Source organism: Larus michahellis, chromosome Z, assembly GCF_964199755.1.
Source record: "Larus michahellis chromosome Z, bLarMic1.1, whole genome shotgun sequence".
Lineage (NCBI taxonomy): Eukaryota > Metazoa > Chordata > Aves > Charadriiformes > Laridae > Larus > Larus michahellis.
The window spans coordinates 41,711,583-41,729,795 of record NC_133930.1 but is presented as its reverse complement, the minus strand read 5'-3'; the positions used below and the strand labels follow the sequence as shown (position 1 = coordinate 41,729,795).

General features: G+C 41.3%; 1 protein-coding gene across 4 annotated transcripts in view; it reads right to left on the bottom strand.

Annotated features, from left to right (window-relative positions):
- LOC141735993 (transducin-like enhancer protein 4) overlaps nt 1-18,213 on the bottom strand; it is a 99,163-nt gene that overhangs the window by 45,814 nt on the left and 35,136 nt on the right. For 3 of the 4 annotated variants that reach the window (XM_074569579.1, XM_074569577.1, XM_074569576.1), the window contains exon 6: nt 12,174-12,248. The exons of the other annotated variant lie outside the window; for it this stretch is intronic. In XM_074569579.1, coding sequence (XP_074425680.1) covers nt 12,174-12,248 — 75 coding nt within the window. The remainder of the gene's footprint in view (nt 1-12,173; nt 12,249-18,213) is intronic. 4 annotated transcript variants of the gene reach the window in all.

Sequence of the window (18,213 nt, the reverse complement as noted above, 5' to 3'; positions counted from 1 at the left end):
GAGAAGAAAAAAAAATAAAAAATAAAAGAAATGGGGGGTGGGGGGGGGTGGGGAGGGGGGAAGCACACAAAAAAAAGAAAACCGGAAAGAAGATTCTTCCAGGTGGAAGAGGGAAGAAGGCTCACTCCCTTCCCTGCTTGCGAACCCATGTCATTCCAGCAAGTGCTCCTTCTTGAGGGAAGTATTAAACGCATTTTGCTTTCTTGATGCTCTTATGGAAGGATGCTTCTTTTCTCAGAATTTTAAATTAACTGCAACGAAATGAAGCCAGAGCCAACAGTGTATTGTTTAGCTTCAGAGTTTGAACGTGGCTGCCTTACAGCAAGGAAACAATCTGTCATGCCTGATTTGGGGTGGGAGGAGGAGAAGGAAGAGGAATGGACAAAATAATCTGTGTTCTGGAGCCTCATTTTAAAAAAGGAATTTCCCGTTCCCGTTTGAGAACGTGCTATAAACCACCACAAGAAGACGTCTACCTGAATCTGCCAGTGGCTTGAAGCAAAGCCTTTGAGAAGAGCCTGAGGATATCAACAATGACAGAGCTTTCCCCTTGTTAACTATTTCACTGTCAACCAAAGTGTACCAGGTAAAGGACACTCATTGCACAGCACTGTACAATCCGTACAGATCTGCCTACTGACCTACCCAATTCGCATTAAGTGACCTCTTCTGTGGGTACAGGATGGTTTCCGAAGAGCCGGAAGAAAACTGCGCTGCAAATTCAATCCCCTTTTTTACTGCCTTTTGCTGGGAACCTCTCTACATAGCTCAGCAAGCACATGAGTGCTTGATAACATGAGTTATGTGCTTAACCCAGCGGGCATCAGGTTAGTGCTACAAAGTGGTGAAAAAAAAGGTAGTCTCCTCTAGCCATCAAAATGCCAAAGACATGGAGGAGTAAGACAACTGACAGATATTCTATCCGCACAGAAATATTCCACTATGGAAGGAAGTTTACATTTGTTTCTGCCTGTACCATGAATTTAGATCATAAAATCCGACACAATTTAAAAACTTGCAAGGAAAGCCTGAAAATGAGCCAACTGAGCAACCACATAATTTTTTTGATGTTGCTGTAATGCTTTCACTTCCCACTCCTCCATCTTCTCTTTAAATTGTTATCCTTAGTCATGTTATTTATGAACTCTTAGCATGTGGTTAACTTTAGACAATCTCATCGCAGTTGACTACAATATGCGTAAAGTCAAGCATACATTTTCAGCATCAATGCATAATAGGTGAAAACTTGCAAAGGCAGTACACCAGGCTTTATTATGCCGTAAATTTTCCAGAACTATTTAAAAATAAAAGCAGCAACAGTTAGCTACCAAGAAATATGCCCTACAGAATTTCAAAACAGATTGAAATGTTTTTAAGAAACATCCAATACAGAAAAATATAAGAACAAGGGTAAACTCAGCGAACAGAAAGAAGCCAAAAAAGATGACTGCGTTCTTTTTGGTAATAAGTTGTGGAAGATGATCATTTAAATTAGGTCTGTAGTAAAAACTGAAGTAAATCTTTCAAGACATAGTAACACATGTCAAATAAAGATAACATCTGCTTGTTACTAATCTGTTTGGGTTTTTATTGATTTTCCGTATATTCTTCTAGGCAGTCTACAGTAAGGACTAAAATAAGTCCAAAGCCACATCTAAACAAACGGGTAAAAAGGCATTACATAAGGTTCTTATCTGTGTATCACTAATTTTTACAACTGCATTTCTAAATATTGATGCTTAGCTTAATTCTTTTCCCAACACATCTCTAAAAGATCAAATTTAAAGCAAAATGTGATAATAAACCCACTAACAAATTCACTTCTAATGCTCTCCTGTTATAGTCAGCACATTCAAAGCCTATTTTCCTGGAAAAGATTCAAGTTTTTACTGGATACTTTCCAAGCGGCTCTGTGTCGCAGTAATCTACCACTTTTCCTCTTACAGACCCTGAAAGATCACAGCCATTATCCAAACAACCTGAACATACTCCCTCTAACCTGAAGACATTTCTATCGTTAATAAACTGACGTTTCAAGAAGATATTTTACATTTATACACATACACACACCTGCAATGCACATACAACACACACACAATGCACATACACATACCTGCAATACCACTAGGAGGGTACCTAAAAAAAATCTGGATAAAATAGCTCCATTGCTTATTTGAAATTTGTTAGATGAAGTGATTGATTGCTCAGAGTGAATCATTAGTAAGATAGCATACAGATAAAACAGTAACCAAGATGAAGAGGAAATAAAGACATAAAAACAATGGCTCAAGAGTACACAGTGTGATTATCAATGATTTAAAGACCAGCAAGAAAAGGAAGTCGTTTGGCACACACAGTTATGAGTGGGCTTAGGATGATATGAATTTTTATCTATCATGCCTCTTCACACCCCTGACATGCTGTGCGCTGTGTGTACTTCCTTTGTACAGTTCTCTCTCTGCTAACGTACCAGTACAAAAAAGGTTTTTCCGATGTCAAGATACAACACGGCAAAACAGCCTACAAAGAGTCACGCAGCAGTTCCTCCAGTGGAAGGGTCCTGGAGCTATATGCGTATATATCGTATGACTGGTTTACCATAAAGAGGCTGTGGTACGGATGTAGTGTAGAGCAACTTACTATGCGTACTCTTTAAAGGGAGAGAGATCATTTTGCAGAGGAACGTGCCCACAGTGAAAGAAAGGTACCAGAGATTGGTGGGAACTCTAAACACTCATACGCAGCTGATCTACTGGAAAACACACACATTGTTTCTGTTCACAAAGGGGAACGGATGCACAGGTTAGACAAAATCTAGGAAAAAGAATGAAGAACAATAAAAAGCAAGAGAGAATAAGAAGGAGACTAATAATAATACTTTTTTTAAAAAAGGTGGTGGGGGCAAATGCCAGGCTTCTTACTCTGAGAATCAGTAATTTCTGCCTTTGAGGATGCTGATTCTACAGGAGGAAAGCAAGCTCCACTGAGAAAACTATGGGGGGAAGGAAAAAAATCAATAGCTGTCATTAATCAGAGGGGGAGCATTTAGAACTCCTACATAAATAACAAAGAAACGATCAGAATCATATCTCTACAAATTGCCTCAAAGATCTTTTAAGTGATCTAGGAACAAAAAGTCATCTCCCGAATCATATTGTGGGATGAAAGGCAATATATGCAGAGCACATTTCCGTTCTTAATCATATATATATGAACATCTGTCAGGATACATGTTTCACCATTTATCCTCCCTTCCCCCCTTACAACTATTTTTCACTCAGTGAAATAGCGTAGACAAGAGGACAAAAGTAACAAAAAAATTAATACAACCCACTAGCAGATAAAAGATTTGTGGTAAAAAAGACCAGCATTTTAATAAAGGAAAAACCTAGTCCCCTGCAAAAGGCCAACTGGACCTTCCCCCAGAATCCTGGAGTTCAGTAGTTCCCTTTTCTGCTTGCAGGACTCCTCTCCATCTCCATTTCACGCTGGGGAAGAATTAGGCTCTTTTAGAACCACTTTCTACTATCATTTAATAAAGGGCAGAAATTCTTATATAAATCATGCCACTTAAGCTCTCCTCGCCTTCCTTCTCCCCCATCAATTGCTAGCTAAAGAAAAGAAAAATCCACATCTCCTTCAAAAGAAGGCAGAAAGTACGAAACTCAAGTAAGCTCAAGGTCTTGCCAAACAGAGCGCTAGTGGTGTGAAATGTGTCAAACATACCAAACCTCCCCTTCAAAACCTTTCCACAAAGGCCAACACAGAGAAAAGGGCAATGATGGCAGTGTGTCTTCTGTTGCAGATGAACAGATGGCAAAAATCAGCTCTGGATAGGTGGGTGCACACTGGTTCAAGTGTCTTATTTACCAAGTGCTCCACTCATGTCCTACCCATGGATGCTGGGAAGGTATTTTCTCTCCTCTGGACTGACAGTAGGAAAACGGTATCCCTGTTGTGATCTTGTGAATCTTGGTCCTTTTCTTTAGAACTAGAAAATGAGAGTGATGCCTATGCACTTTTCCCAGCAGAGTCCTAAATAACCTTCTTATAGGGTCCTGACATGAAAAAGTTTCTGAAACCCTGTGGTACATAAACATGACTGAAAAGTGAAAAAGGTACCATCTGAGATGTATAATGAATCAAACAATAAAAGCTAGAAGAAAAGTTAAGTAATGCCACTGGTCACAGAGAGATCTCAGCTGCTAAATTTATAAGCAAGTCTATCACCAGAGTTTTTAATGTGGCAACTATAATTCACTTCTAAGCTTCCTCGCAAGGTATAGTCTAAGAGCCGTGTAGTCTTAGCATAAGAGAGATGCATGTTGTGCATCTCACACATGCATTTCTTTAAGGCATCTTTTAAAGTCAATCCTTAGCAAGTCAAATCTCTGGATAGCAATCACTGAGAAGCATAGGCTCCATAACTCTCTAAGTACCAACCCTGTGTTTCGTCATGCTTACAACACACAAGCACACACTGTGTTGGACTTCAGCAAATTGTCTTTGCTTGGGATAAAAACCTGGACTGCCTGGATTCTGCACCTTTAGCGACTGCCATTTCTGGTGCAGCTCTGGCCCTGTGCAGAGCACCGTAATGCTACTCTTCTCAGTGGTGAGCAGCCTCTTCCCACAGGTCAACATGAGGTGTTAGGATATGTGGATACCATTGTCTCTCTCCAAGCAGATTTCATTGAGAGATGCAGTGTTCTGACTCTTTCGTGTCATGCCCGTTAATCAAATAACTGAAATTTAAAGTTATTTCTTTTGCTTTATTGCAGTTTCCCAGTTACGGCAGCTTTGATAAAGGAGTTCTTAACAAGGATCAAATCACCTGAACTTAAGTTGCAGCTCCGAGACTGTGGAAGGACCACTTGTTCTGTTTGCCTCAGCCTCTTCCAAAGGTAGAACAGGGAAAACAGTACTCCCTTTATTTCAGAAACATTACTGGAGTAAGTTCATCAATGCTTGTGATGCATTCATATACTAAGGAAGTGTCTGTGAAAAGTTCACCAGCCAACAGGCAAGGAACTGTCTCACTAACAAAAGTCAAGCATCCTGAAATATCAGATAACTTAAAGATTTAAGACCTCTTAAATTCCTTCTTCATGGATGAACTTAACATCTGGAAATACTTCCCTTATGCAGTACTGTAGTGTCCATCCCAGTTAGGCACTAAAGCCCTCACTTTAGCTTACATTTAAGACTGAAGACACTCACATACCTGAAGAAAAGCAAAAGCTTACTTAACTCATCCACTGGATGGAGTCCTGATCCCCAGTGGTTGGGAAGACATCTAGATGACAAATATACAACCCTGTTTAGGGGTGATAACAGAACTCTGTGGTATGAAACCATGACACAATAATAACCGTCTTTTGGCTATACTGTGCAGTAAGGGTACCTATTTAAATGGGCTGCATCTCCACCGAGTACATAAACATTGCTCATTGTGCAATGAAGCGTTTTTGGGAAACCCCTGCCTTGACAATACTTCAAAACCAAACAGATCCTGTATAGATTTCTTCTTCTTTTCCAAAGCACCAGTATAAGGTCATCACTGAAGGTAATATATAACACATAATGGACAGAGTCTGATGGAGTATGGCAAATCCATATTTGGTGGAGGACAGACCACCTTGGCAACAGCATTTTCTCATTTCCACTGTGTGTGAAGTGAGAACATACAAAAATAAGCTATAAATAAAATATTGCATATGTTCATGCTGTAGAACATGAAGAAAATTTTCCATAGGACTCCTCGTATCTGCACTGGTTAATCCTAATTAAAAAAAAAAGATACGGTGGTCACATAGTTTTGGTGCCAGGGTTTGGAAAACCTTGAGGAGCACAGGGGCAGCAGTCAGCTCTCCTGCCTGATCAGATATAGTATGTGAGCCGTAACACTCATGTCATACGCACTTACTTAAGCATAACGAGCAGCGCCTCTGGCATCAGCATATTGGCAGCGAGATGTAGTAAGTGGCCTGCACTTCATACTGCAACGTTACTGACTGCTTGTATAGTGATGGACCAATATAAATTCAGTAGCTACCACAGCTATCGGAAATAGGAGGAAAAGAGGAAAACAGCAGCAGCACATTCTAAGTGGAGCAGCAGTATTTAAAACCCATCCTCTGAGCGTTTTTCAGTAAGTATGGAACCTGGAATTATTTACATTCAAATTAATTCCCTCAAAAATCCCTAAAAAGATCCTGTGCCTCTTTTTTAGCTTTTTTAAATCAGGATAATGCTGCTTATGGAAGAAATTGATTTAAATTATGCCTCACCTGCAAGGCGCTCTCTGAAGCTGGCACCTGGGAATAAGGGGAGAAGAAAAAAATACCTACAAAACACCTCTTTCCTCCAAAAAACCAAGGTGTCTTTAACCTAGTCACACTTCAGATAAATAATTCAAAACCAAAAGTGTTCACCCAACAGCTTTCTGTATCTACAGTTCCTTCTACATCTCAATTTCAGGCACTAGACTGCATCAAAAAATTTGCAGGACCACTATCATCACACATCCTCAACATACAAACAGGAAACAAGAGTAATTAAGCGGGCAGGAATGAATTTCAGCATTGCTTTGGGTTACACAAATAAACACAGCTCAAAGCACGTACCCATTAAGTCAACCTCCTCTGCCACCTTCCCACTGTAACAACCTGTGTACAACGTACAGCAGGTGGACAGCTCATTTTACAGCATTTAAGCTTCAACCACCGCTTAATACACCTTTGAACAAGCAATACGGAAGGGCCGGAGAGACAAGTGACTGTTGCCCCCATGCTACAACACACTTGCTCATTCTACCGCCCTTCCCCATCCTCCCCAAAGCTCCCGTGCCCTGGCAGGAATGACTTTGCCATGCAAACTGGAATCAAAATGTTGTCCCTCAGCTGCACCACTTCAATCAAAAACCCCTTGCTCTTCCTCACTGTGCAAGCGTACACAAAGATCCTGGGCTGCATCGAAAGAACCGTGTCCAGCAGATCCAGAGAGGTGATTCTCCCTCTCTACTCTGCTCTTGTGAGACCCCACCTGGAGTGCTGTGTCCAGCTCTGGAGCCCTCAGCACAAGAAGGACATGGACCTGTTGGAGCGGTCCAGAGGAGGGCCACGAAGATGATGAGAGGGCTGGAGCACCTCTCCCGTGAAGACAGGCTGAGAGAGCTGGGGCTGTTCAGCCTGGAGAAGAGAAGGCTCCAGGGAGACCTTATAGCGGCCTTCCAGTACCTGAAGGGGGCCTACAGGAAGGATGGGGAGGGGCTGTTTGCAAAGGCATGTAGCTACAGGACAAGGGACAATGGTTTTAAACTAGAGCAGGGCAGGTTTAGATTAGGCATTTACAATGAAGGTGGTGAGACACTGGAACAGGTTGGCCAGAGGCGGAGGCCCCATCGCTGGAGACATTCAAGGCCAGGCTTGATGAGGCTCTGAGCAACCGGATTGAGTTGAAGATGTCCCTGCTTACTGCAGGGGGTTGGACTGGATGACCTTTAAAGGTCCCTTCCAACCCAACACATTCTATGATTCTATGATAAACAACCCACCCTGTGTGAGGAGTGGGGAGATGCCTCTGGACATTTTACATGCATACAAAAAAGCACCACGGCATATGGCTGCAGGAGCCCTGGACCAGTGGTGCCACGGCAGCGGCAGCATGCACTGATGCCAAGTTTTCCTTACAACTCCTGTGCGTTTACCTGCACCGCACCGCTTTCAGAGGTTTCCGTGCCTGTGACAGCATACTGCTATTTTTAAAAAGCGGGTGTTGCTCTCCACGGCTGTAAAATGGACTACTCGCTTGAAAGCAACCAAAAATTACACACCTTTCAAGATGGGTCAAACAAGCACCTCAGCCTCAAATGCGGGGTAGAAATTTTGACAAGCAGTGTATTAAAGAGGGAACTTTATAGCTTGATGATTATATGTAACAATACAGGAGTCCTTTCTTCCAGTAACTGCCATTTGCTTATTTTTAAAGAAGATAATAAAAGTGACATAATAAAACAAAATGCTTAAAAATTAAACTAAAGCCATTTTTTTTCACTCAAGATGTATAGAATGGTAAAGGAAAAATAATTTAAATCATTTCCTTAGTAATACAAGTAATATTTAAATAGATTTAATAGTGCTGCTCCAAACCAATGAATTATGAGTTTAAAACCTATTAAAATGTAATGTTTTTTTCCTGAGCTGAGGGGAGAGAGATTTAAATCCACTGAATTTTAATATTTCAGCTTGAGCTGCAGGAGGTAGAGAAAGTCCAAATGAACTATTCCATCAGCACCATTCAAGCATGAACATTTTAATCAGTTTTACTTCCTTGGAGTTCTCCAACACAGTTTACGCTGTCATTCTGAAAGCACTTAACACAGAGGGTGTGAAAAACCACCAAGGCTTGTTATTGCCTTCACAATTGATGGCAAATAATTTTGCAGACTTCCTATCATTAAAATGTCACTGCTAAAAATTGAGGTTCAGCATTTCTTGCGCTAAACTGCATTTTCTTTGAACACCATCACATACCTGTTCTTAAGTTTTTGGTACATTTATCTCTCTCCGTGTGATAAACAGGCACACAAGCAAGTAGCCTCCATTTCTGCCTTACTACCCAACTGCAGTTGAAAACTGACTATTTTAAAAAGAGGAAAAAAAAATAGACTCTGATAAAATTCTTATAAAGTTACAATTTAATTCCCTGGTTCCCTTATTAAAATGTAACTGCATTCACACAGCATGTTCTGATTATGTACTATAATGGATGTAAAAAAAAACCAAACCAAACCAAAACAACAACAACAAAAAAAAAACAACAAAAAAAAAAACCCAAGCCTAAACATTTTAAGAGAGTTAGACGACTCAATTTAATAATACAGGAAATGAAAACATCATTCCTAATTAGATCATACTACTGATTTAAGGCTACAATTTGTGTGTTGTTGTTCCAACAGTGTGATCTTGCAGATTGTAATTTAAAAACACGGCAGCTATGACACGCGACAAGATCAACCAGGTACATGACACTGCTCATCCCAGCACACCCAACCTGGAAAGGAGCTCTGGATGTGCACTACAGATCGCTCCGAGCAAGAATGCCGAATCATACCATCCACGGCAAACACCAGATGTGGAGCCTGGATGCCTGCAGATTTACAGTCCTGCAGCATGCTTATGATACCTAGTTGTGGTTTAGTTTTTCTCTCCGCATTTCTCTGGAAGAAGATAAATGATATTTAACTTGTTTCAGCCCGTCAACAGTTTTAAACTGAACATGACCTGTGAAAGAAGTCATTATAACTGTGTTTCATTCCATTAAACACAACTAGTTTATTGTCAGGAGAACAAGCAGTCTCTCCGGGTTCCAGGCTCACTTCAGTATTTTGCATTTAAACTGCACGGATCAGTGATTTGGTTCATTTACCAATGAAGATAGAATAATATTGCAAAGTTAAAAGGTGCTTCATCAGATTCCATTAAATCAGAGCACATTCATACAAAAATATATACATGTGAAACACAGAGAGAGACATGATTTGCACACATTTGATTCTTTTCTTGTGCCATCCTCCGTTCTGGTAAAATCCATTTTAAACTCAAACACAGCGTTCTTCCGTTCGAACCAAAGGGGTTTGGCATGAGTGAGGTGAATGGAATAAGGCACCTAAAGCACACAGAAACTTAAGCTACAGTTGTATTTCAAAAACTCAAATACTGCTTCTGTCTTCACCTGATACACAGCTCGATAGGTAACTAAAAGATATATTTTTAAAAATATGTAGAGAGCAAACAAACTTCGGAAGCTTTTAAAATATCCCAGGGTTAAAAGAACACAAACTCTGTCAGACTTACCAAACAGCAAAATAATATAAGACAACATAATTAGAGATATAGAAAAGCCATGATTTCTAATTAAGTTTTTTGTTTTATTTTTATTGGTATTCACTTGACAAGCCATTTTCAGTCCCATGCTACATTTTCTCTAAGTGCAGACATAACATTATTGTGGGTATTCATGCAACCAGAACTTAAGCTTTTTTGATAACTTGCTATCCTATTTAGTCCATTTTTTAAATGAATGTCTTAAAGATTGGGTTAGATTACTTCTCTTTAAACCTGATGAACACAAAATTTTCAGTCCGTATTGCTCCTGTTTCTCTAAAACTAAAGTGAGGGCCAAACAGCACTTCCTAAGTCAACATAAAACAGGAGAGTGAAAAAAGACAATAGAGCAAAGTAAAAATCAGTCTTGTGAGGGAGGTGAGGGCTGTCCCATTTTAATGCACAAAACCAAAATTCAGATGTTATGAAAATTTGAGGCAATACAATTTCAATTGACTTAAATTCAGACAGCAACAAACAGAACATTTACTTCTGTCTGGTGGGGCAACACCAACAGAAGTTACTGCCAGGCTCCCAGACAAGTGTCTAGTCTGTTTGTATTTATTCTGTGTGGTTTAGGGGTTTGTGAAAGCAGGATAAACTTAAATAACAAGCGCAATAGCCGGTATCCATAACATCACGTATTTTACATCAATCAACTTATTCTTTACTTGAAAGCAAATTGCTTTTCGCAGTCTCCCTCATACATACAAAGGTGAATGGCAAAAAGGTACACAGACCGTGAAGTATTCATACACGTGAGTGTGCACATACACACAAACACAAAACGGTACGTGCACATATATACACACCCTACGTATACACATTCAGCACATACATATAAAAACTTCTTTAACAAAGAAGCCAACCCTTAGCTACTTACTTTACGCAAAGAATGTTAATAGAAGGCAATATTTTTGGTTAGGTAATGAAAACTAATTGGGAAATTATTCATCTCCCACTCTCCCCACTGGAGCGTAAAAGACGTACAACAAATGTTATTCATGATTCTACACGACTCGCTCCGATTCACCCCCTTCTTTCTAACGGGCACTTCAGAGGAAATAAAGGTTACTCTTTTCCATTTATATCTCCTAATTGACTACCAGTGTTTTCTTGTGGTCAGAGGGATACAAAACAGAGTTAGAAACAGCCTATTAAAAACAAGCTACAATCAGACCGCTGCTCTACACTACCATCAGCAATGATCAGAGAGTCCTGATTTCCTTGTTAAAAGACAGAGGCATAATTGAAGCAATATCTTCACTTCAGATTGATTATTCGGCGACCCTTATCCACATCTTCACTCAGCAATTTGAATTTTAATGAAAGTAAATGGAATAATTAGCATTTCAAAGTGTGTTTGATACACTGAATAAAAAAAAGGAAAAGACTTTTATGTATAATCTATACACAAAAGAAAAAGCATTTGGGAGGGCGCAGAAGATGGGAAGTACAGTTGTAGTGTCTTCATTAGAATAACTTAAACAACTGCTTGCACCAGCTGCATAATTATACATGTGAATAATGTGCTATTAAGCTATGACTTCTCACCTTTATTTTATGTAGTGTGAACAGCCACAGCTTTCCTTGTTATGCCTTTCCTCTCCAGTTGTAAAATGTAAACACTGGGGTTGCCCACACCCATAAAACCTCACAGGACTGCTGTATCAGGCTAATGCCACCGTCAGTAAAGCTTTTACAAGAGGGGCTCCGCACACCCGTATCTTTAGATAAGTTGGAGCATGGCGTCTATGAGGGCACTGGTGACGAGTCGTTTTGCTGTCAGTTTTGGTTGGCTATTGTTTGTTGTTTGTTTTTTTTTTTTTTTAAAAAAGTAACACCTATTTTTTAATGTAAAAATAAGAAGTGTGGTGAATATTCAGTCTTGAGCCACTACCCAGAAAAAGATGTGGGCAGCAGGGGTGGGAAAAACCCTCCTACAGCACCGGCTGTCACATGAATGCTCCCCGTGACGGTGGCTACAGAAGCGGACTAGCATGCAGTATGCAACGGAAGCAATGCTACTTAAAAAGGACAGCAAAAAAACCCCGATACTGACCCAGCTCTAGGGAATGGATACAACACGGACATTAATTACCCCATTAGTCTTCTCCGCACAGTGCAAGCAAAAGTTTTCATGTAGTAACCAGCTTTTATGAAGATCAAGCTACTGAACTGCCCACAGCCTTTGCCCACCTGATGGCAATGGGTTCATACAAGAGAGAACAGAAAAGAAAAGCTACTTACAAACACTATTAGAGCTAAAACGGAAAGACCACATACCCCAATGATTGCATTCAGTTCTGCCATGGTCACTTGCTTGGCACGCTCCACAGCCTGCACCACTTGTTGCTGGTGCTGTAAATGAAGATCAGACACAGAAAAAAATTATTTATTTTATAAACTATGAAGTACAGATGCTTCCTTTTATCTTTTTTCCTTGCTTTTGAAACACATGCAGGGCTTGAAATAATTCGTCTCTAAGAGGCAGTTACATTCTGTGTTGATCTGCAAGAGTATCAGGTAAGGGGAGGATTTTTTTTATGCTATTACTTGCCAGGAATTACACCTTTTCTCTCCAAAGAGCTATTTTACAGCCTGGCTAAACGGGGAACTGTCTTTCTTTTGTTCATCAGCACAGTGTGCTCTTGAAGTTGCACGCCAACTTAAAATGCAAGCCACTTTTCCTTACAGCTAAGGAAACTTCCTGATTTTTTTTATTTTTTTTAAAGCATACTGAAAAAGAAAGGTATGTATTTTCAACAAGCGCATGGCACCCACATCACTGAAGGATATACAGATTCTCCTTCTAGGTACATTTCAAAGCAGCTCAACCGTAAGAAAGAAATCTAAAATGCCATTCACAATTCTGTCAAACACGTGAAAGAGAACTAATTATTTCAATCCCCAACATGTAAATTTTAATAGCTTTAAAAAGTCCATCAAAAACACATGGTCTAATTAACAACACAGTTTACAAGCTTCAGTGGTTATATTATCTCAGTTTGAGTGATACTGTATTCCTGCAGTAAATGCAAAATTGCTGTATGCTGAAAACTGATTGATATTTATTTGAAAACATCAACTGCAAATAAAATAAGGTCCTCATCTTGCAAACAGATCTGTGGCTGTTAGGAGCTCCACTGGTGGCAAATTCATCTGCAGAGCTAGCCTCACAGGATCAGGTTCACACGCAACAAATTGGTGCAAGGGGCGGGGGGGGCGCTCAGGGAGAACAGTGAGTGGGTTGGCTCTGGGAGTGAGTCGTCTTTGATTTACAGCCACAGGTTAAAGCGAGAGAGGAATGAGCTCTTGCCTATCTCAAGGGCTGCTGAAACCATAACGATGAAACATCAGCTCTGTATCGAAACCAACGTCCAGCTGTTCTTTGGCAGAAAGTTTAAGGAAAGGGCAGAGGGGGCTCTTAAAGCCTCCACTTTGCCCCCCATGCCTGCGTACACGGGCAGAGAGGAGACAAGGTACAGACCATGCAGAAATACCTCCCATGTGTTCTTAGCAGGGGCAGAAAGCTGCATAAAATAAGGTTTTTATGCAAATCCAAACCTTCAAGACTTCTTCCAACACCAACAGCAGGTGAAGAGCATCATAAAGACGCCCCAGGCAGCGCCCTCAGCCCTGCTGGGAGAGGGGGCTGTAAGGAAAGGCTCTGCTAGCTCAGGGGCTCCTCAGTCTCAGATTTGCTGGTTCTCAGTGCAATGCACAAACAAAAATAGCATTTTCTCTTCTAAGCTCTCTCCCATAAAAGCCTTTGGGGTGAGGAAATGCAAGCCTAAAAATCCACCCGTAACTGTAAGAAATGCTGACCTCAACTACGAAAATGGGATAAATGCAAATAACGAAGGAGGCAATTTGGAAACACTCCTGGAAGGAAGAAAATGGTTTTAAGGTTTGTTTGTTTTTAAGCAAAGAAGAATTAAATAAAGGAAATGCCAGGAGAGCAAATAACATACTGCTGCAAACAGAATCACAGCAGTCCCATTTAGAGTTCTGTAAAGCTACAGTGCTAACGTAAACCAAATCGGTCACTTATAAGCAGACAATGTAAAGGACAAAAGGCAGGTGAAACACGAGCAAATGCATTCTTGGCACTCAGAAAAAAAAATTTAAAAAATGCAGTGGTGTATCACCATCACAGATAACCAGTAAAAAGGAAGTTACGATACTCAAGCCTCAAGTTCCTGACAATGTGTTATCATCTCCAGGTCATCCCACGTTCAGGACAGGTACAGCTTTCATTGATTATGTAGCTGAAAGCCCAATGACATGTGGCTCTGTACTGCAATGGGGCGATCATAAAAAATTACACCACCATTTTCTGGTGGAGGTCAGCCACACCACATATGGGTCATAGCATTTTTGATCAAATCATCCAAAAAGAACCCCAAAAAATGGGTTTTAAAAATCTTTACAATTATTAAAAATAACATCATTTACTAAGAAGTTTACAGTTGTCTTTGATTTCCTACCATTTCCTAGGCAATGCCTTTTGCACTGACGTAAAGAAAGCGACCGAGCTCTTGATTTGTATATATAAGCGTTCAATTCCAATACTCATTTACTTAAATCCTGTTCCAAAGGCTACAGGCAGGAGAAGAAAAAAAAACTTCTGAGGGACCTACAGAAAGCCGTCCTGAAAACATCAAAGTTATTGTAGAATTTATGCCAATATTCATCCAGCTTTTGTAAAAATAAGTCAACTCCACAAGAATTCGAATGTTTTCCATTCATTTACAGCAAACATACAAAGAATGGCTCTGAGGAGTATTTGAGAAAAACATTATTTTTCTCACAGCTGAGGGGAAGAGAAGGTGGAGGGGTAGAGTGCCAAAATCTCACTTTAAGATTTCTGCTGGAAAGCAACGTAAGACAGAAATTCCCTAAGCATCCACACAAGGCATTTTTCATTGATTCTAATAGGTTTGGGATCATGCCTTCACAGAGAGGAGAAAACCCATGGGCCTTGTAAAGCTGAACCTAAATTAGGTATGGTAGAGACAATTAAAACTCGCCCATTGCTAGCTGCTTTAACATTGATTTAATCTTCAGTGGCGTAGTATGCAAAAGACCCAAAATAGACAGTCTGTAATTAGCCTCTCCATCACTTCATTTCCACTTCACCACAGCAACCAAACTCAGCTCCCCAAAAACCCCACGGGGGACGCCGGGGCTACCTCCAGTCGCAGGCACAAGCCCCACACTCCAGTGGATGCAGAGTCTCCCCGTGGTGCGGCAGAGCCCACCAGCTGCTCCCCAGCGTTTCTGAACCTGGGGCGAGCTGGGGGCTCCACGTTACTGACCCCGGCTCCAGTAACACGGTGGAGGACTCCACGTTACCGACCCTGTCTCTGGTAACGGGGTGGAGGACTCTACGTTACCGACCCCGTCTCTGGTAATGGGGTGGAGGACTCTACACGCAGAGGAAGAGCCCAAGCGGGCACCAGGAATGGCATCTGGCCGGCCCAGCTGTCACCGGTACCCAAGGATGGATGGCTCCAATGCTTAGCACCTGCCTGAACGCCTTCCCCAGACAGCACGCCGGTAACAAGCAGCATTATGTTAAAACCGAGCAGTACACATTAGCCTGCCCATCAAGTGATCACACAGCGATTTACAGCCAAGCAAAAACAGCAACAACACGGTGGAAAAAAAAAAAAAAAAAAAAAAAGGTTACTTTTTTCCCAACCAAATATAGACACAGGGTTGCAGCTTTCACACACATTTAATGCTAGCCTTCCTCTGTGCACACAAGCAAATGACAGACCCATTTTCTTCAGTTATGGGAAAACAGTATTTTGCATTGCATTTAACAGGCCAGAGCAATGAACTCAATACCCTGCCCTGCCTGTCACGCAGACTAGTATCGTTTCTCCTTTTTAACTTCTTCCCTGTCTCTTCTCTTCACCCCTTTTTGCTTTCCATAATGAGCAGTGTGTCTGCACTTGCCTTGTGTTGGAAAATCACCTCCTTTCAGCCTCATGGTGGGTAGCAGCAACAGAGACCACAAGAAGGCTGAAGACTTTTTCACCATCGCGTTGTCTCACCGCATTGACTTGCCACCTGGCCCTGGCTCCTGCACAGGCATTGCAGCATGGTGGAAAATACCTGGGCTTTTTATACCATGTCAGAGCTCCCCGCAGCTCCTAATGGCCTGGGGAGCTGTGCTGACAGCAACCAAGTGGCCGAAATTCCCCCGGCGCTCACGCACAGATGCTGGTGTTAAAAAAACGCCTAATTCCAGCCTGTCTCCAGCCCTGCCAACAACATCCAGAGCAAAACTCAATGAACAATTCACTTTGCAGAAGCAAGTGGGCTCTGCTAGGTTTTATTCATGGTATTTTGTTGTTGTATGATCTGTTTAGAGGGAGTACAGACGTGGTCTTCCTTAAGAGCTGCAGTGCTGCCATTCTGAAAAGCTGGACCTAGAGACAGCACAATGAGACGAGGCCGTGCCAAAAACACTAGTGGGAACCGGAGAGCAAACACACATTTTACCATGGAGAACAGCACACACTTAGGAAACCAAAAGGGACCAGCAGGTGCGCTGCACCCAGGCACTGTAACTCAGACATGATATAATAACCATTTTGTAAAAACATAGGAACATTATTAACAATACAATATATGCATAAATTGCTAATAAAATGCCTTCCTTGGTAGAAGGATTAACACATATCTGACAGCTTCCTCGTACTTACTGTTTCAGCTCTAGTCTGGGGCAAGACGGGGGAAAATAATTTTGTCTTCTCAGCCTATTACATCTCTATCACTAACAACTACTTCCCTTTGAACAGCACGTAAGGACTCCTGCTCTGCTTCTATATAATGGATCTCATGGTCTTCATCCAAATTTAGTGGACTTTAGAAGCACCTCTAGGGAATGCATGTACATAGAAGAGCAAGCACATTATGGCCCATGTCTATCTTGTAAAAGGAAAACCATCAACTAATATTAAAGTGTTTGAAAGGAAAGGACTGCATGCAGCGTTTCGTTTTTGTATGTTTGTCTGTGCGTATGCATGCCAGTGCTTGGCATCTTATTGTACTTCTAAGTATATTTGACCACTTTATCTTGCACACGGAACTGAAGATCCCTAATACAGAGCAACCCTTGTAGTTTGTTGTTAACTAGTTCACTGGCAGTTGGAACAGAAAGTGCACCTTCTGAAAAAAGTTTATTACAGCCTCCTCCAGCCTACGTAATGCTTCCATGGAAGCTGACAGGGGACAATACCGTGAAAATCCGTCTGGCTTCTCAAGCAGCTTTTGCAGGTTGTGCTGAGCTCCAGGTTGTCAGAACTACATCGTTAGCTGTAAATCGGCCAGCTTGCGTGTGTCTCATGAATATAAAGGCAGACAATATTTACTCAAAAGAAGGTAGCCATAGTATATGAGTACCTCCAGCCACACTGAACAAATACCACCATCCAGCACGTGAGGCCATTCAGCACTTGATAGCCCACAGGGCCCCACAATGATAGCCACAGCTTGCAGCCAGCCACACACACCACTTTGACCAGAGAGGAACCAGCCCCAACTCGAAAGCCACAGGGTTGTGTAAGTGTCACACTGCACTGCAGCTGGTAAACTCAGTGGAGAAGCAGCGGAAATTAGCAGGGGCATGATCTACAGCTTTAGACCCAAAATGAATTGCACCTTACTGCCTACATCATTCAATGATATGAACATCAAACCATCTATACCAGCTGCAGCAGATCAAAACTACATCAACTGAATCGTAACAACCTCCCAAGTATTCACCTACACCCTTGCAGGCGCCCCCTTCACCTTATGCAATAGGAACTACTTGAGCACACTGGTATCTCACAACATCACAGGGAGGTGGGAAATGACTGTTGCAACACAGGAAGCCTGCAACCACAGCAGAAATTGAACACACATAGCCCCTGAGGTCCATCTCATGCCTCAGTCACAAAGTCACTCCTATCAACATGGGAAGCTTGTATCTCTTGGTGCTGTTTTTCAGTCTGCCTAAGTCAGAGTCAATGTAAAAACAAGGTATCGCTTGGCTGCATATTTAGGCATGGTAGGAACTTTATTTTCAATATATGCTTAGATGACATACAGCACAGTAAAACTGACTGAAGCCTAGAGAACTTCCTGAATACTTTACTGCATTGCCCCCTGAAACAAAACATGCAGCAGTAGACAGTATGGTGATGTATTATAATTGCATCCTTTTCATGAGATCTCTAGCGATTTTGGCCACAATTTCTTACTTCTAAGTGAGTTATCACAAGCCATTGATTCCTTACAAAGTTAACAAGCAATAAGACAAGTTAAC